This window comes from Diplotaxodon limnothrissa, linkage group LG17, assembly GCF_057381915.1.
Source record: "Diplotaxodon limnothrissa isolate DT_005_m linkage group LG17, D_limnothrissa_male_GT1.1, whole genome shotgun sequence".
NCBI classification, from domain to species: Eukaryota; Metazoa; Chordata; class Actinopteri; order Cichliformes; family Cichlidae; genus Diplotaxodon; species Diplotaxodon limnothrissa.
Window position 1 is genome coordinate 29,398,344 of NC_140612.1, and position 14,428 is coordinate 29,412,771.

The following is a 14,428-nucleotide window of genomic DNA, read 5'->3' on the forward strand; positions in this document are numbered from 1 at the left end:
CAGTAGTCTTAGGAATCGTATCAAAACTGATGGAATCATAAATGCTTACATACAACGTCATATATAAAGTGCCTCATTGGGAACAGCTTCATTTGTCTGCGGGACAATGATCCTGAACTCATCGGCAGTACAGTAAAAGCATACCTGACTAGAAAAACCCGCAATGGAACACTATCAGTCAGGAACTGACCTCCCCAGAGTCCGGAGCTCTGCAGGGTAGGATCATCTTGACTTCTTGAACAAAAGGCAGGCACGATCCAAAGAAGATATTTGAATGTTCCTCAAGAAGTCTGGAGAAGTGTTTCTGAAGACTACTTCAAGAAATTCCAAGAAGCTGCCTCAGAGGGTTCAGGCTAAGAATAACGGCGGCAATAACGACTTTCAAGAATTGCCATACTCCATTTCCATTTATGTTTGCACCTGTTTCAATAAATCACTGTACCCATTTCCCTTGTCCTTGCAAAATATAAATGAGGGGTGGCTCATGACATTTGCACAGCACTGTGGCTGGTGACATTTCCTTTTGCAGACTAAATCCTGTCCTCTAAAGCTTGACAGTTGCAGGTTTTTTACAACTGTACAACAGAATTAACAAAGGACAATGAAACATAGAAAGCGCCCTAAATGAGCTATGCAGGTATCAAACATGTGGTCATAAAATATGAAACGATATCAGGATGTTTTTTTTCATACTTGACTGGAAAACTTTGGATAAATGAATTCCCCTGATATTTTTTGGCAAAAGAAAATAAAATCTAGATGTAGATGATAGGTGAGCGGTCTGTTTTTGCTAGCATCCGGATACATCAGTAACCAGTAGACATTTGAAGACAGATAATGATTGATGGGAAATAATACAAAGAGAATGGCTTGAAGTTCAAAGTCAGTTAAGGACAGGGATGTAAGTTGGGAAGGTGAAGTCAGATGGTGATATAAAATAAGAAGGAGAAGCAGGTGAGAAAATGTGTGGAAAAGCAATGGAAAAAGATAAAATAGTGGAACAAAGCAGGGACATGAAAATGGGGGAGGAGACAAGACTTGAAACACCAAGGGAAAAAGAAGCAAGAGTTACGAACAAGATCGAGCATTCGAAAATAATGACAAAGTGTTAACGAGTGAGCGTTATGGGACTGACCCGAGACAGCACATGAACAGTGGCAGCAGTAACATGAGCAGAGAAGAAGCCAATGGGGAGCCTGCGCTCCTTCGGCACATGACCTCATCCTAACCATCAACAGCCAATCATAAGGCGGGAAACAGAGAAAACAGAGAAAGAGAATCATGCAGCAAAGGGTCCATATAGTTAGCAGGTTAGAAAGGAAATATGAGCAGAAAAGGAAGAAATAATTAGGTTACATACACAAACAGTAGTACAAGGCAGATGCATTCCCTTCAGAGACAAGTGTGAGAGAAAGTTAGTGTGTGGGTGGATGGGTGGGTGTTTGCATATGCGTGTGTAAGTGAGCAACAGTGCAGGCAGAAGAGTTCATTTTTAAAACTTTGACGCTGGAAAAAGACTATAGAGTGAAAACAAACAAAGCACTCAAGCACAGGGGTTTCACACGCAAAGATTCTGTGCTGCTCATAAAAATGTTTGTTTAGCTTAGTTATTCATAAATCAAGAAACAACTGACTGTTTATCTTTGCATGGGAAACCTACGCACATACAGCTTTTGAGGGATTTCACAAAAGACAAAAGAATCCAAAAGAGAAGTGGCATGCACGATGTAAAGATATTAGTTATGGAAAGGTGCCATGGGTTCAGCACTGATACATTGTTCCCATACTGGGAGAGAGTCTTAAGGACTTTGAGGAAGTGACTTGAGCTTTGACCAAAATGACTCTGGTCTCTCCTTAATTGGCCTCTATTATGTTGGTACTTCTTACTCTAATAATAAAAAACGCTAAAATGCTTTTCGCACAGTAAAAAAGGCATTTTGAAAACAGGCTTGAATCGTGAAAACTTAAAATTACACTCCCTGGACACTTTATTAGGTACACCTTACTAATGTAGTACCAGCTTGGAACCCTTTTTGCCTTCATGGCTATTTCTTATTTCTTCATGCCAAAGATTCAATAGAGTGCTGGAGAAATTTCTCACAGATTTTGGAGGATATAGACATGATAGTATCGCACATTTCCTGCATATCCACAATGCCAATGTCCTGTTCCACCTCATTCCAAAGGAGTTCATTGAATTGAGATCTGGTGACTGTAGAGGCCATTTGAGTACAATGAACTCATTGTCATGTTCCCGAAACCAGTCTGAGGTGATTTGAACCTTGTATCATGGTGCGTTATCAATAATCAGAGGATGGGTACACTGTAGTCATAAAGTGAATAAACAACGCAACATTTTCTTAAAGGTTGAACAAGGCAGGCTCAGTGCCTCAGCGTTGTTTATACTGAATTCTGAGCCAGCCATCTGAATGTCACAGGAGGAATCGCGACACATCAGACCATGCAACATTTTTCTTATCTGTTATTGTCCAATTTTGGTGAGGCAATGTAAATTGCAGCCTCAGTTTCCTGTTATTAGCTGACATGATTGCAGTCTTCTGCAGCTGTAGCCCAAGTGCTTCAAGGTTCAATGTGTTAGGATGCTCTTCTGCATACCATGGTTGTAACGAGTTACCGTTGTCTTAAAATCAGCTCAAAGCAGTCTGGTCAATCTCTTCTCACCTCATGCATCAACAAGCATCTTGATCTAAACAACTGTTAATCACTGGGTATTTTAGACTGTTTTTGGACCATTTTCTGCAAACCTAGTTTGTGGAGTTCCGAAATACTCTGAAAATACTAGAATGAACAACTGTCACGTTCAAAGACACATTCAAAGACAAACTCAAGTTTCTTGTCCTTTCTGATGCTCAGTTTGAACTTCGGCAGGTCATCTTTATCATGTCTATGTGACTCAATGCATTGAGTTGCTGCTTCGCTTTTGCATTATTGAGCAGAGGAACAGGTGTACCTATTAAAGTGCCTGGAGAGTGCATGGTACAAAAAGCTTTGCAATGGTCTTTCTTTCCAATATAACTACACTCAGTAAAGGCTTGTTGGTTGTATATCTAGTTAAAGGTCATTGAGTGTTGCAGATCTTCTCTGAAAAAGTCTGCTGTTATCAGTCCATCCATTTATCTATTCTCTTCTGCTCATCTTTATCAGGGTCACGGGGATCTGGAGCCTATCCCAGTTATGATAGGGCGAGAACCGGATTACACCCTGGACAGGTTGCCAGTCTGTCGTAGGGCTAACATAGAGAGGCAGACAATCATTCAAAGCCACAGTCATACCTATGGGCAATTTTAATCACCAATTAATCTAACCCCACTAAGTGCATGTCTGAGGCTAAGGAAGAAAGCCAGAGTACCCCAGAGAGAACCCAACAAAGAATCCAGATATCTTCCTTAGAAGATAAACAGAGAGAAAATATTTGTCTCCCATTCACCGGAAAGCCAGACAAAAGGTCTTTGCAGACTGGAGATGATAAACTAGCACAGAACAACCAATTTTTTTAAAAAAGGGGAAAACATCATCCAAGTCTGATTAAAGGCACTTACATGACTATTGTTATCAAAACAAGCTGCAGGTCCCTTCCTGTACCGCGGCTCGGAAGCCAATTGACAAGGATCAGGCCCTTGTGCTGGATTACTGAAGTCAGGAACATGACAACTTCTGATTGATTCTGCATTAGTAATAGCAGCAACAAATAGTGCTTTGTTCAGAAGACACAGTTTTTACGTACAGCTGGAATAGTGTTAAATCATACATCTTGATTACTAAACAAAGACACTAGTTGGAATACGTTGCTTAATACTGCAATAACGCAGCCATCATGTTCTACAATGGTGTTTTCCAAGAGGCTTTACCTCTAATTGATCACAGCTCTGTGTATTTGCGAGAACATCATTGATTTGTTTGTAAGCTATTCAGACTTATCCCACAAAACCATCTGCCATACAGACTTAGAAACCAAAGCATTACAAGTCTCTCATTCTGGGCCAATTTGTAAATGTCAATTATGGCGGAGATGATCATTTTTGTGGGTGTGGGATTCTAAAGGACACAAATGAGGGAAATACTCCACGGTAACCGCTGTCGATAATGGAAAACAACCCTTTTACAGAAGCTTGGAGAATGAACATTCAGTTGTTTACCACAAGTCCTCTTTAAATGGCGAGTGGTGAAAAATATCAGTCATAATCAGCGCCTATGTTCTCCAAAGCACAAACTTTATGAACATCTGTTCCCTGAGTCAAGTGTACACACTGTCTACCAGATTATAGCTGGTGTTTAGTAAAAGGATACACTCCTGTTCTTCCTGCTTTAATATCTTTTCCTGACATTCACAGCCATGTTCTGTTTCTGCAACGATGAAGACGAGGTTCGTCTTGGGCAGCCTTTCGGCGTGATAGAGCCTGGAGAAGGGAAGACACACAAGAGACACAAAAGCAGTTGTTGACACGTGGGCTTGAGTCCAGGAAAGATATGATTTCATTCAAACATGCTCACAAGAGATACAAGGAAGTTGAATGTTTAACCAGAAAGCAGTGAAGTGAAGATGCAGTAATTGTCATCTCTTTTCCACAAAAGTAGTCAGCTATTGGTCTGCACACACAGTGGATCACTCAGTCAAGTTTGTCAACTATGCTCATAAGGACACACAAACCTGCCTTACCATGCCGCTGTCCTCCGAGAACTTTACTGAGCTGGTGCTCAAATGATTTGCTCCGCTTTTTTATTTTATTTTATTTTTATAGTGGTCGTTAAAAAGAAACGTGTGTGCAGCTAAAGTGCAGGAATTCCACGCGGCACGCAGGCAGGCACTCCATTAGCCGGCAAGAGGGACCTTAAAACACCACACATGCCCGTGCACATGCACAAATCACACATGAAAATGCCAAGTGACTTGACTTCACTTTTATGGCATGCAAATGTTTTGAAAGGTTTTAGGCCCACATCAGGTATTTTACAGATATTATTCTCTGTCAGCGTCTACACAGCAAGTGCCTATTGTGTAGCTGGGACGGGTTTTTACGGTTTACCTTGAGCACTTCTCTGTGTCGATTACGCCTCTAAAAGACAGGCTGTCATTCTCAAAGTAGTATTGATATTCCTCCTTGATGCAGACCTCCTTCTCCACATCCGGTGCATCATCAGTAGCTGTAGAAGCACATTCAGGTATATTTTTGGTTAACACACAATTAAAACAACAGCTCTGATATATTTTCACCTATTATACCTACGCCAAACATTAGCATTCATTTAGTTGTGTTTTGAATTATTTTTATTTAGAGAGCACTTGTGTGAACCCAAAGCGCTTCACACAACGAAACAACGTCATAACGAGTAGATTGTAAATTTTAAGTAGTGTAACATTCATAGTTTGCCTGTGAGCTTTTGAAAGTTTCCAAGGATATCTGCTTATGAGCACAAGTTCTGGCACATTCCTCAATTGACACTTCTGTCAATCTGTTGATATTTTCGTTAACAGTGGGCATTTGTGTCGTTTTGAATCGACAGCATCATCTCCTTTCCCTTCATAAGGATTTTTCCAGCGTTTCATATGCTACAGGAAAAGATAGAGGAATCATTGGAGCATTTTTTTCTGAGTATTTAAAGGGAATTTTGCTATCCTCTGTAAAGCTGATTAAGCTACAGTTTCTTTTACCATTCCATTTGATTTTGTTTGTGTCTACATTTTGCTATGACACTGAGCTTTAAAGAAAACCTAACACAGACAATCATTCTCTGTAGGTTCAACATGAAGGGAGTGCTGTACAAATAGTACATTTATCCTTTGTTCATATGTGACAATTAAAGCAGCTTAAGAGATAAAGTTTATTGCCCTCCTCCCAGGAGAAACCAGCCATGTAAATAGTAATATTTAAATTTAGAGAAAAAAAAAGGAACATTTCTGGGCATTAACACCAGTTCTCGCATTTTCATGGGGATGACAGCATAAAACTAATTCCAAAGCTTTAATAAACTAAAACTTCTATTTTGCCAAAGTCATATGAAAAGAAGTGTCTTTAACAAAGAGAGAGGGAGGCCTGGTATTCTGTTTTTCCTAATACATACAAACCTAAGCCTGCTAAGTTCCTCTAAGGATGAGGTTGTAACTATTTGTAAAAATGACACTGACTTCAAAATAAAAAGAACATCCATCATAATTAATTCTCCATAAGGAGGCAATCCAGGCTGTACAGATCTGCAGACATTTCTTAGAAACAATTCAACCCCCTTGTTCTCATGTGAAATTAATAGGAACCAACCTGCTTCCCCGAAGTTAGGTAATGTGATGCTGACCACTAGCTGTTGCATTACTGACCTAAGAGCAAAAAAGCAATCCCAGACACAAACAAATAGTTAAATTCATTAGATTTTATATACATTAAAACAAAAATCTATTTAAGTACTCATGCAAGCTAAAACCAAACTGCTAAACTAACTAAATTCTATCCAATTTTCATATTTTCATTACTGTGCAAACGTCTTGAGCCGTCACTCTTTTTTTATATTTTGCTAGGAAAATGGGAAATAGGAACACTGACTTCTTGAAATGTGAAAACGTAGGTGGAAATGTAAGTCAAAAATAGTGTTCGTATCATTCAAACCAGCTTGAAAGTTATTACTTGGTATGATCACCTTTAGGCAAGCTCTGATGATAAAAATCACTCGGACACACGTGGACCGAAGCAGGCTTATGGAAAGCAGACATTATAGTCGAGACTTTAGGACAACTGTCTTGTAATTTCTTTAAATAGTCTTAAAGATTAGTTCTTTAAGCTTCTTGGTAGACATGCGAAGCTCTTCTTTGGATGCCTTTTGTTTCATTCTCTGTTAAGATGATCCCAAACTACCTCAATAATACTAAGGTTCAGGCTCTGGGGAGGCCAATCTATGACTAATAGCGTTCCATTGTTTGCTTTTCTATACATTTCTTTACATTATGCTTTTATCGGGGCGACTGTGGCTCAGGGGGTTGGGAAGCGTATCTGTGTGCCTCCAGTGTGTGAATGCGAGAGTGAATGAATAGTGGCATTGTAAAGTGCTTTGGTTGCCTTGAAAAGTGCTATATAAATCCAATCCATTATCCAGTGTGTTTGGGATCATTGTTATGCTAAAGAATGAAGCCACTGCAATCAGGTCTGATTGGCAACCTCCTCCATATATTTTTAACCACATATATTGCTGATTTTAACCAGAAATGTCAAATTTTGATCCATAAGACCAGTTGCCACTGCCACAATATATTTCTTTCTCTTCCCTAAGATCGGCTTCTTGACAGCGACTCTTCCATAGATTGTTTTCCAGTCATGCAGATTTCTTTTTCTTGAGTTAAGAGCCCTTTTAAGCTTGGATGATTCATAGGTGCTAAGTGGCTTAAAAAACAACCAACAAAACACTCATCTGAAAATGGTTGAGAAATTGGACTGAAAATGTAGCGAAAAAGCAGCCAATGTCCAAAGAACAAGGTTGAGAGACTTTCGCAAAGCCTGGACATCTAAAGCTAGAGAGTACTTTAAAAAGTAGTCTCGCTCCTTGACACAAAGAAATGAGGTTTAGCTCAAGCAATTTGCATACTGTAGTTGAAAAGTCCTAATATTTGCTTTAAGGGCGTGAATATGGGTACATTTTGAGTGGCCTTAAAATAAATTTTTATTAAACATGTTGTAATGACATCAAGACAGTGACACAGCACATAAATCAAGAGATGATTTCCTGGAATGTAGACTGTCTAGGGAAAAAAAAAAATCAGCTATTAAACAGATGCTATACGTCCATGTGGAGGAACAAATCCTGCTTTCCATGTATTTTGAGGTTAAGGACTTAAAATTCCTGCTTCTATAGAGAATATTTCAGCTAATAATGGAATGACACCATTTCAGACCATATTATTTAAAAAAAAAATTAAAAATCAAACAAATAACAAAAAGAACTCACCAGGCAGCAGCAGTTGCCCACCATCCCAAATTTAATATATCTGCTATTGTGGGCTTAAAGGGAGAAAATGAGAAAAGAATATTAGATGAGCACCAAATAAAACCTACAATGAATAGTTTAGCATTCATTTTAAGCTGGTTGAGCCTGTCTGAATATCCTGTTTGTGTTTACAGTAGCTGTCTAGTTTTGCACAGCACAAAGACCGAAAGTTCCAGCCAGAGGTTTTATTTTCCTCCTTTGTGAGGAAATTAGAGCACAGTCCTCGTCAACAGATGTGAGGATAACTATGTAAACAAAGAACCAGTGAGAAAACAAAGTAGCACACAGTTTAAATAAAAGCCCCAACATGTTGCTTTGATTATAGTTAGCATGCGAGGGCCTTGTTTCGGTGAATCAGTGCTGTACTCTTTCCTTTTAGTTGACGGTGTCCTCAGTCATCAAGGAGGCTTTACTAACCGTGTTACACTGGCTGCTGACAGAGTCTTTGATCAGAAGATATCTGCGTCTTTCATCTCACCTTGGTCACTAGACCATGTACGAATATGTGGTAACAGCTGGGAAATGACAGTTTTGTTTGTATAGTAAATGATTTGAAATTTTTACAAATACAAATACCTCTATTAAGTTTCGGCTTATTGCCTCTTCCTATGAAGGAAACATTTTAACATCAAGGGAAAGCATCAGTGTTACTGTAAAATCGGCAGATAATTTACATCATTCCACTGGAAGTTGCACTTTTTGTAAGTGACAAAAAAAAGTGCCAGCTTGTACATTGCTTGATGTGTTAGCCAAGCAATCTTTTACTCTGAAACATCCACTTTAGCCATGCTTTCACCATTCCCTCTGCTTTCCCTACTGTCTGCACTATCCAGATGTATGGCTCCCTTTAGAGTGACGTGTGTATATGTGTATGTGTGCATACATGTCATCAAGCAGGTATGAGTACAAATTGCATCATATTTACTTGCGTCTATCCTTCTGTTCATGCAGGGAAATTAATTTGCGTATGGATATCAGAACGTGTAGGTGTGCAGTAATGCGTGGCTCAGTTTGTGTGATAGGTTTTGCGTGTGTTTATAGTCTCTGGCTTATGTAACTTACCACGTAGACGGATCGCAACCCGGCAGATGTTTTGTCCTCTTTCTTGGGATCACAGAGCGACTGGTAGTTATACGTACTCTTATTGGTGTACAGAGACGAGTTGATCAAGCTTCTCATAATACAAGGGTCGATCTCACCGAAGAATTTCCCAATCTAGTTTTGCAGCAGGGATCAGGTATTCAGGGCACAGAATAAAAATTATAATTAAAAAATAAATAAATAAGAACTTGCACAAAGAAATCATATAATTTACATGACTAATACATGAGTAGTAAACATGCCTCAAGGTCCACAAACTACCTACAGCCCGCAGATAAATGGTTGAACACAGCCAAAACTACTAAACTTTTAAAATTGATATTGTAGTTGGGATTGTTCATTTACAGAGAGCCTAAGCTTCTTGATAATTTGAATTTATCATTATACTTTTGCCTAACTATTTATTAGGTACACGTTGCTAGTACTGAACTGGACACTCTTTGCCTGCAAAACCACCTATTTTTTTGTAGAAGAGATACAAAGATGTGTGGGAACTGTTCCTCAGATATGTTTGTCCATACCGACATGACAGAAATATATACAGTGGGGCAAAAAAGTATTTAGTCAGCCACCGATTGTGCAAGTTCCCCCACTTAAAATGATGACAGAGGTCAGTAATTTGCACCAGAGGTACACTTCAACTGTGAGAGACAGAATGTGAAAAAAAAAAAATCCATGGATCCACATGGTAGGATTTGTAAAGAATTTATTCGTAAATCAGGGTGGAAAATAAGTATTTGGTCACCTCAAACAAGGAAAATCTCTGGCTCTCACAGACCTGTAACGTCTTCTGTAAGAAGCTTTTCTGTCCCCCACTCGTTACCTGTATGAATGGCACCTGTTTGAACTCATCATCTGTATAAAAGACACCTGTCCACAGCCTCAAACAGTCAGACTCCAAACTCCGCCATGGCCAAGACCAAAGAGCTTTCGAAGGACACCAGGAAAAGTATTGTAGACCTGCACCAGACTGGGAAGAGTGAATCTACAATAGGCAAGTAGCTTGGTGTGAAAAAATCAACTGTGGGAGCAATCATCAGAAAATGGAAGACATACAAGACCACTGATAATCTCCCTCGATCTGGGGCTCCACGCAAGATCTCATCCCGTGGGGTCAAAATGATCATGAGAACGGTGAGCAAAGATCCCAGAACCACACGGGGGGACCTGGTGAATGACCTGCAGAGAGCTGGGACCAAAGTAACAAAGGTCACCATCAGTAACACACTACAACGGCAGGGAATCAAATCCCGCAGTGCCAGACGTGTTCCGCTGCTGAAGCCAGTGCATGTCCAGGCCCGTCTGAAGTTTGCCAGAGAGCACATGGATGATACAGCAGAGGATTGGGAGAATGTCATGTGGTCAGATGAAACCAAAGTAGAACTTTTTGGTATAAACTCAACTCGTCGTGTTTGGAGGAAGAAGAATACTGAGTTGCATCCCAAGAACACCATACGTACTGTGAAGCATGGGGGTGGAAACATCATGCTATGGGGCTGTTTTTCTGCCAAGGGGACAGGACGACTGATCCGTGTTAAGGACAGAATGAATGGGGCCATGTATCGTGAGATTTTGAGCCAAAACCTCCTTCCATCAGTGAGAACTTTGAAGATGAAACGAGGCTAGGTCTTCCAACATGACAATGATCCAAAACACACCGCCCGGGCAACAAAGGAGTGGCTCCGTAAGAAGCATTTGAAAGTCCTGGAGTGGCCTAGCCAGTCTCCAGACCTCAACCCCATAGAAAATCTGTGGCGGGAGTTGAAAGTCCGTGTTGCTCGGCGACAGCCCCAAAACATCACTGCTCTCGAGAAGATCTGCATGGAGGAATGGGCCAAAATACCAGCTACTGTGTGTGCAAACCTGGTAAAGACCTATAGTAAACGTTTGACCTCTGTTATTGCCAACAAAGGTTATGTTACAAAGTATTGAGTTGTATTTTTGTTATTGACCAAATACTTATTTTCCACCCTGATTTACCAATAAATTCTTTACAAATCCTACCATGTGGATTCATGGATTTTTTTTTCACATTCTGTCTCTCACAGTTGAAGTGTACCTCTGGTGCAAATTACTGACCTCTGTCATCATTTTAAGTGGGGGAACTTGCACAATCGGTGGCTGACTAAATACTTTTTTGCCCCACTGTAATTGCTGCAGATTTGTCGGCTACACATCCATGATGCCAATCCTCCATTTCACCACTGACGACAGTTACAGTATCTGGTGAATGTGGAAGACATTTGAGTCCACTAAAGAAACCATTATGAAAGATCCGAGCTGTGTGACATGGTGCGTTATCCTGTTGGAACCAGCAATCAAAAGATAATGTTATCAAGCCATCATGTAATTATGGCCAGCAACAATGCCAAGGTAGGCTATGGCATTGACATACGTAATACTTAAGGGGGGGGCGTGATATGTGCCCACACTATTACACTACCAGCCGCCGCCTACAAGGCAGCATGCTTTCGTGTTGTTCATGCCAAATTCTGAACTGCTATCCAAATGGTTGCAGGAGAAATCAAGACTCATCTGAATAGGCAATGTCTTCTTCTGTCCAATTTTAGTGAGTCTATGTTAATTGTAGCCTCACTGTAGCCTCTTGTTCTCAGCTGACAGAAGCCTGATGTTTGCTTTGAACCTGGCCATCATGACCATGTCTACATACCTAAATGTGTTAAGTTAGTGCCATGCGATAGGCTGATTGAGCAGTTAAACAGGTGTACCTAATAAAGTGGTCAGTGATTGTAAATTTGCTGAAAAAAAAAAAAACCCCACACAAAGTAAAACACGTGCAACAAAAAGTCGTGAAACTGTAGACATGTGCAAAAAAAGTTCAGAGAATTTAAAGACAAACAGACAGCAAATCACTCTCAAACCAGGATGACTGACTTCGGTATAATCTGATTAACACAGTCCATCGGGCAGCCATAAATTTTTACTTGGGGGAAGTAGTTTGCCTCAGTATATCAGAGGTATCACATGACTGTGTGCATGGAAGTGTTTAAGTAACAGTGTTTCCAGGAGGGTGTGTGTACAGTAAGTAGTGCTCTGTGTGTTTGTACTTTATGAATGCAGTCAATCGCTCAGGTCACTGTTAACAAGCTGTCCTCCATATATTCATTCCTCTTTATCTTAACATTCGCAGAGTATATAAATCTTTTAATCTATAAAGGTAAAGTGAGCCTTCTTTTCTTTCCACGTGCAATAACGCAAATAATGAATTAACAGTCCCGGCACTGCTAGCTTGCAGACTCCCGGAGGGCGTTTTGGAGAGAGCAAAGGAATAAGCTGGGGAGAGAAGGACATAGTAAGAGGGAGAGAAAAGGGGAAGCTCACAGAGAGAGAAATATGATTGAGGGCACACTGCCTTTTATAAACAAGGTCACTGGGTTTTTAGTACTGCTGAGGCTACTGATTTATCCACCATACACCCAACTCTGATTAGGGAAGGAGTTGAGGTGGCATGAAAACATTTACTCAGATGACAACAGAGGCCCAGTGTCAGCCTTTAGAATAGGACAATAACATTTATTTTCTGTATTTGGGCTTTTTGAATTAGCTAATAATAGGAAGCCATGGGAAAACTTTATTAGGCTCCCTTGTTATGTTTTTTTTTAGTAATAAAAAAGCTAATTTAGGCTTACTGAAGATTCACAAAAGATTTGTTGTGATATTCAAACATTTTATGGGCTTTGTATTAGAAAGCTGGCAAGTTAAAGACAAACTGCATTAGGTGAGTCCAGGAAAAGGTCAGTCTGTGTGTAAAATGACTGGTTGTTGAATTCAATTCAACTTTGAGCATGTAAGTCCTCTGGCAGTAAAAAAAGAATTTCTTTCAAGGTAAAGAAAAATGAAAGAAATATTGTTTTGACACAAAATATTTCAACTTAAATCCAGCTTACCTTGAACCTCCAATTTCATTTCATGAACAGAATTTGATCAGTTGTTACATTATCTATACACTCATGTGAAAAGTTATGTTTTTATAGGGTTCTATGTCCTGTGAAAAACTAAACACACCCTTACTGTTCCCAAGGTAGGTAGTAGCCAGGTACTGCTAATTAGATACAAAGTTGTGGCAGTTTCCAGATGAGGAGAATTCAAATGGCTTTTAACATAATTCCACAATCATCTGAGCAGCGGATGTCCGAGCAAATTCACCTTAATATGAGAGTCAAATATGAGGCCATCTGTCCAACAGCTAAACCTCGGCTGACACTTGGTCATTCAACAGGACAAATACCCCAAGCATAGTAGCAAATCTACAAACGAATGACTAACAAAGAAAAGAATCACAATGTTGCCATGGCCCAGTCAAAGTGCAAATTCTCCAAACGACCTAATTGAAATTCTGTTGCGTGACCTTAAGAAAGTAGTGCACAAACAAATGCAAGCAAACCTTAATGAACTAAACAATGTTAGGAAGAAGAGTGAGCTAAAATTCCTCTGCAATGATGTGAGACACTGATAAAGTTATACAGAAAATGATTACATCAAGTTCATGCTCCCAAAGGTGGTTCTATAAACTACTAAATGATGGGGTGTTAAGCTTTCGCAGGACTGCAGAGTTCTGGTCACATTAAATCAGGCACTCAGAATCACTATATTTTCAACTGCTGTGTGAATGGAAAAAAAAAAGAAAAAAAAAAAAGGACAAAATCCAGAGGCCCACCTCATTAAAATGGTCAATCTGATTGGTCATCACCAAGAAGCCTCCATCATCCAGAATATAACAGTTTAAATTCTGGAATTAAACAGATAATTAAACCAGCGCTGATTTTCATCCAAAACTAACAGCAAAACATTTTCTACATACCCGAACCTCTTACCTTATCGCCTATCGTACAGCCACACAGCTCATCCTTGCACTTGAAAACATAAAGGGGCAAAATGATGAAAACTGATAGGAACGACAAAATGTATCTAATTGCGCACATGCTGAATATGTCATCAAGATAGGATCTACTCACACTTTTTCTCTGTGAGGTGTTGGAGAAGATCTCTCTCCACATATCTATGTCCAAATGTACACCGACCACTGGGTTAAAACACAAAAGCCAGACATCCTAGATCATACCGGACCTCTGTGTCAACTTTCCACTCTGAACTCAGAAAATGGAACTTGGCTAAAGATCACAGACAACTAGACAACTTGATGTGTGGTTTGTGTATGTGTGTTTGTGTATCTATGGCAGAGGGAAGAAGAAATAGACAAACGTAGTGGCTATTAAATTAGAAGCAGCAAGTGTTGTTGGAGGAAAAGAAGTTCACATTATAGGGTGTGGATCTATAAATAAGATGCATCGCTTTAAGCGTAAGTGTGTTTATGTGTAGG

The 14,428-nt window shown here is 39.8% G+C and overlaps 1 protein-coding gene across 1 annotated transcript in view; it reads right to left on the reverse strand.

Moving 5' to 3' along the window:
- The window catches only part of cacna2d1a (calcium channel, voltage-dependent, alpha 2/delta subunit 1a), a 105,583-nt gene that overhangs the window by 6,950 nt on the left and 84,205 nt on the right, over positions 1-14,428 (reverse strand). Inside the window, exons 29-37 of the mRNA XM_085376892.1 lie at positions 14,064-14,131; positions 13,923-13,961; positions 13,766-13,837; positions 9,049-9,201; positions 7,948-8,000; positions 6,276-6,331; positions 5,046-5,163; positions 4,309-4,418; positions 3,561-3,643 (exon numbers count right to left, since the gene is read on the reverse strand). Of these exons, the coding sequence (XP_085233018.1) occupies positions 3,561-3,643; positions 4,309-4,418; positions 5,046-5,163; positions 6,276-6,331; positions 7,948-8,000; positions 9,049-9,201; positions 13,766-13,837; positions 13,923-13,961; positions 14,064-14,131 (752 nt within the window). The remainder of the gene's footprint in view (positions 1-3,560; positions 3,644-4,308; positions 4,419-5,045; positions 5,164-6,275; positions 6,332-7,947; positions 8,001-9,048; positions 9,202-13,765; positions 13,838-13,922; positions 13,962-14,063; positions 14,132-14,428) is intronic.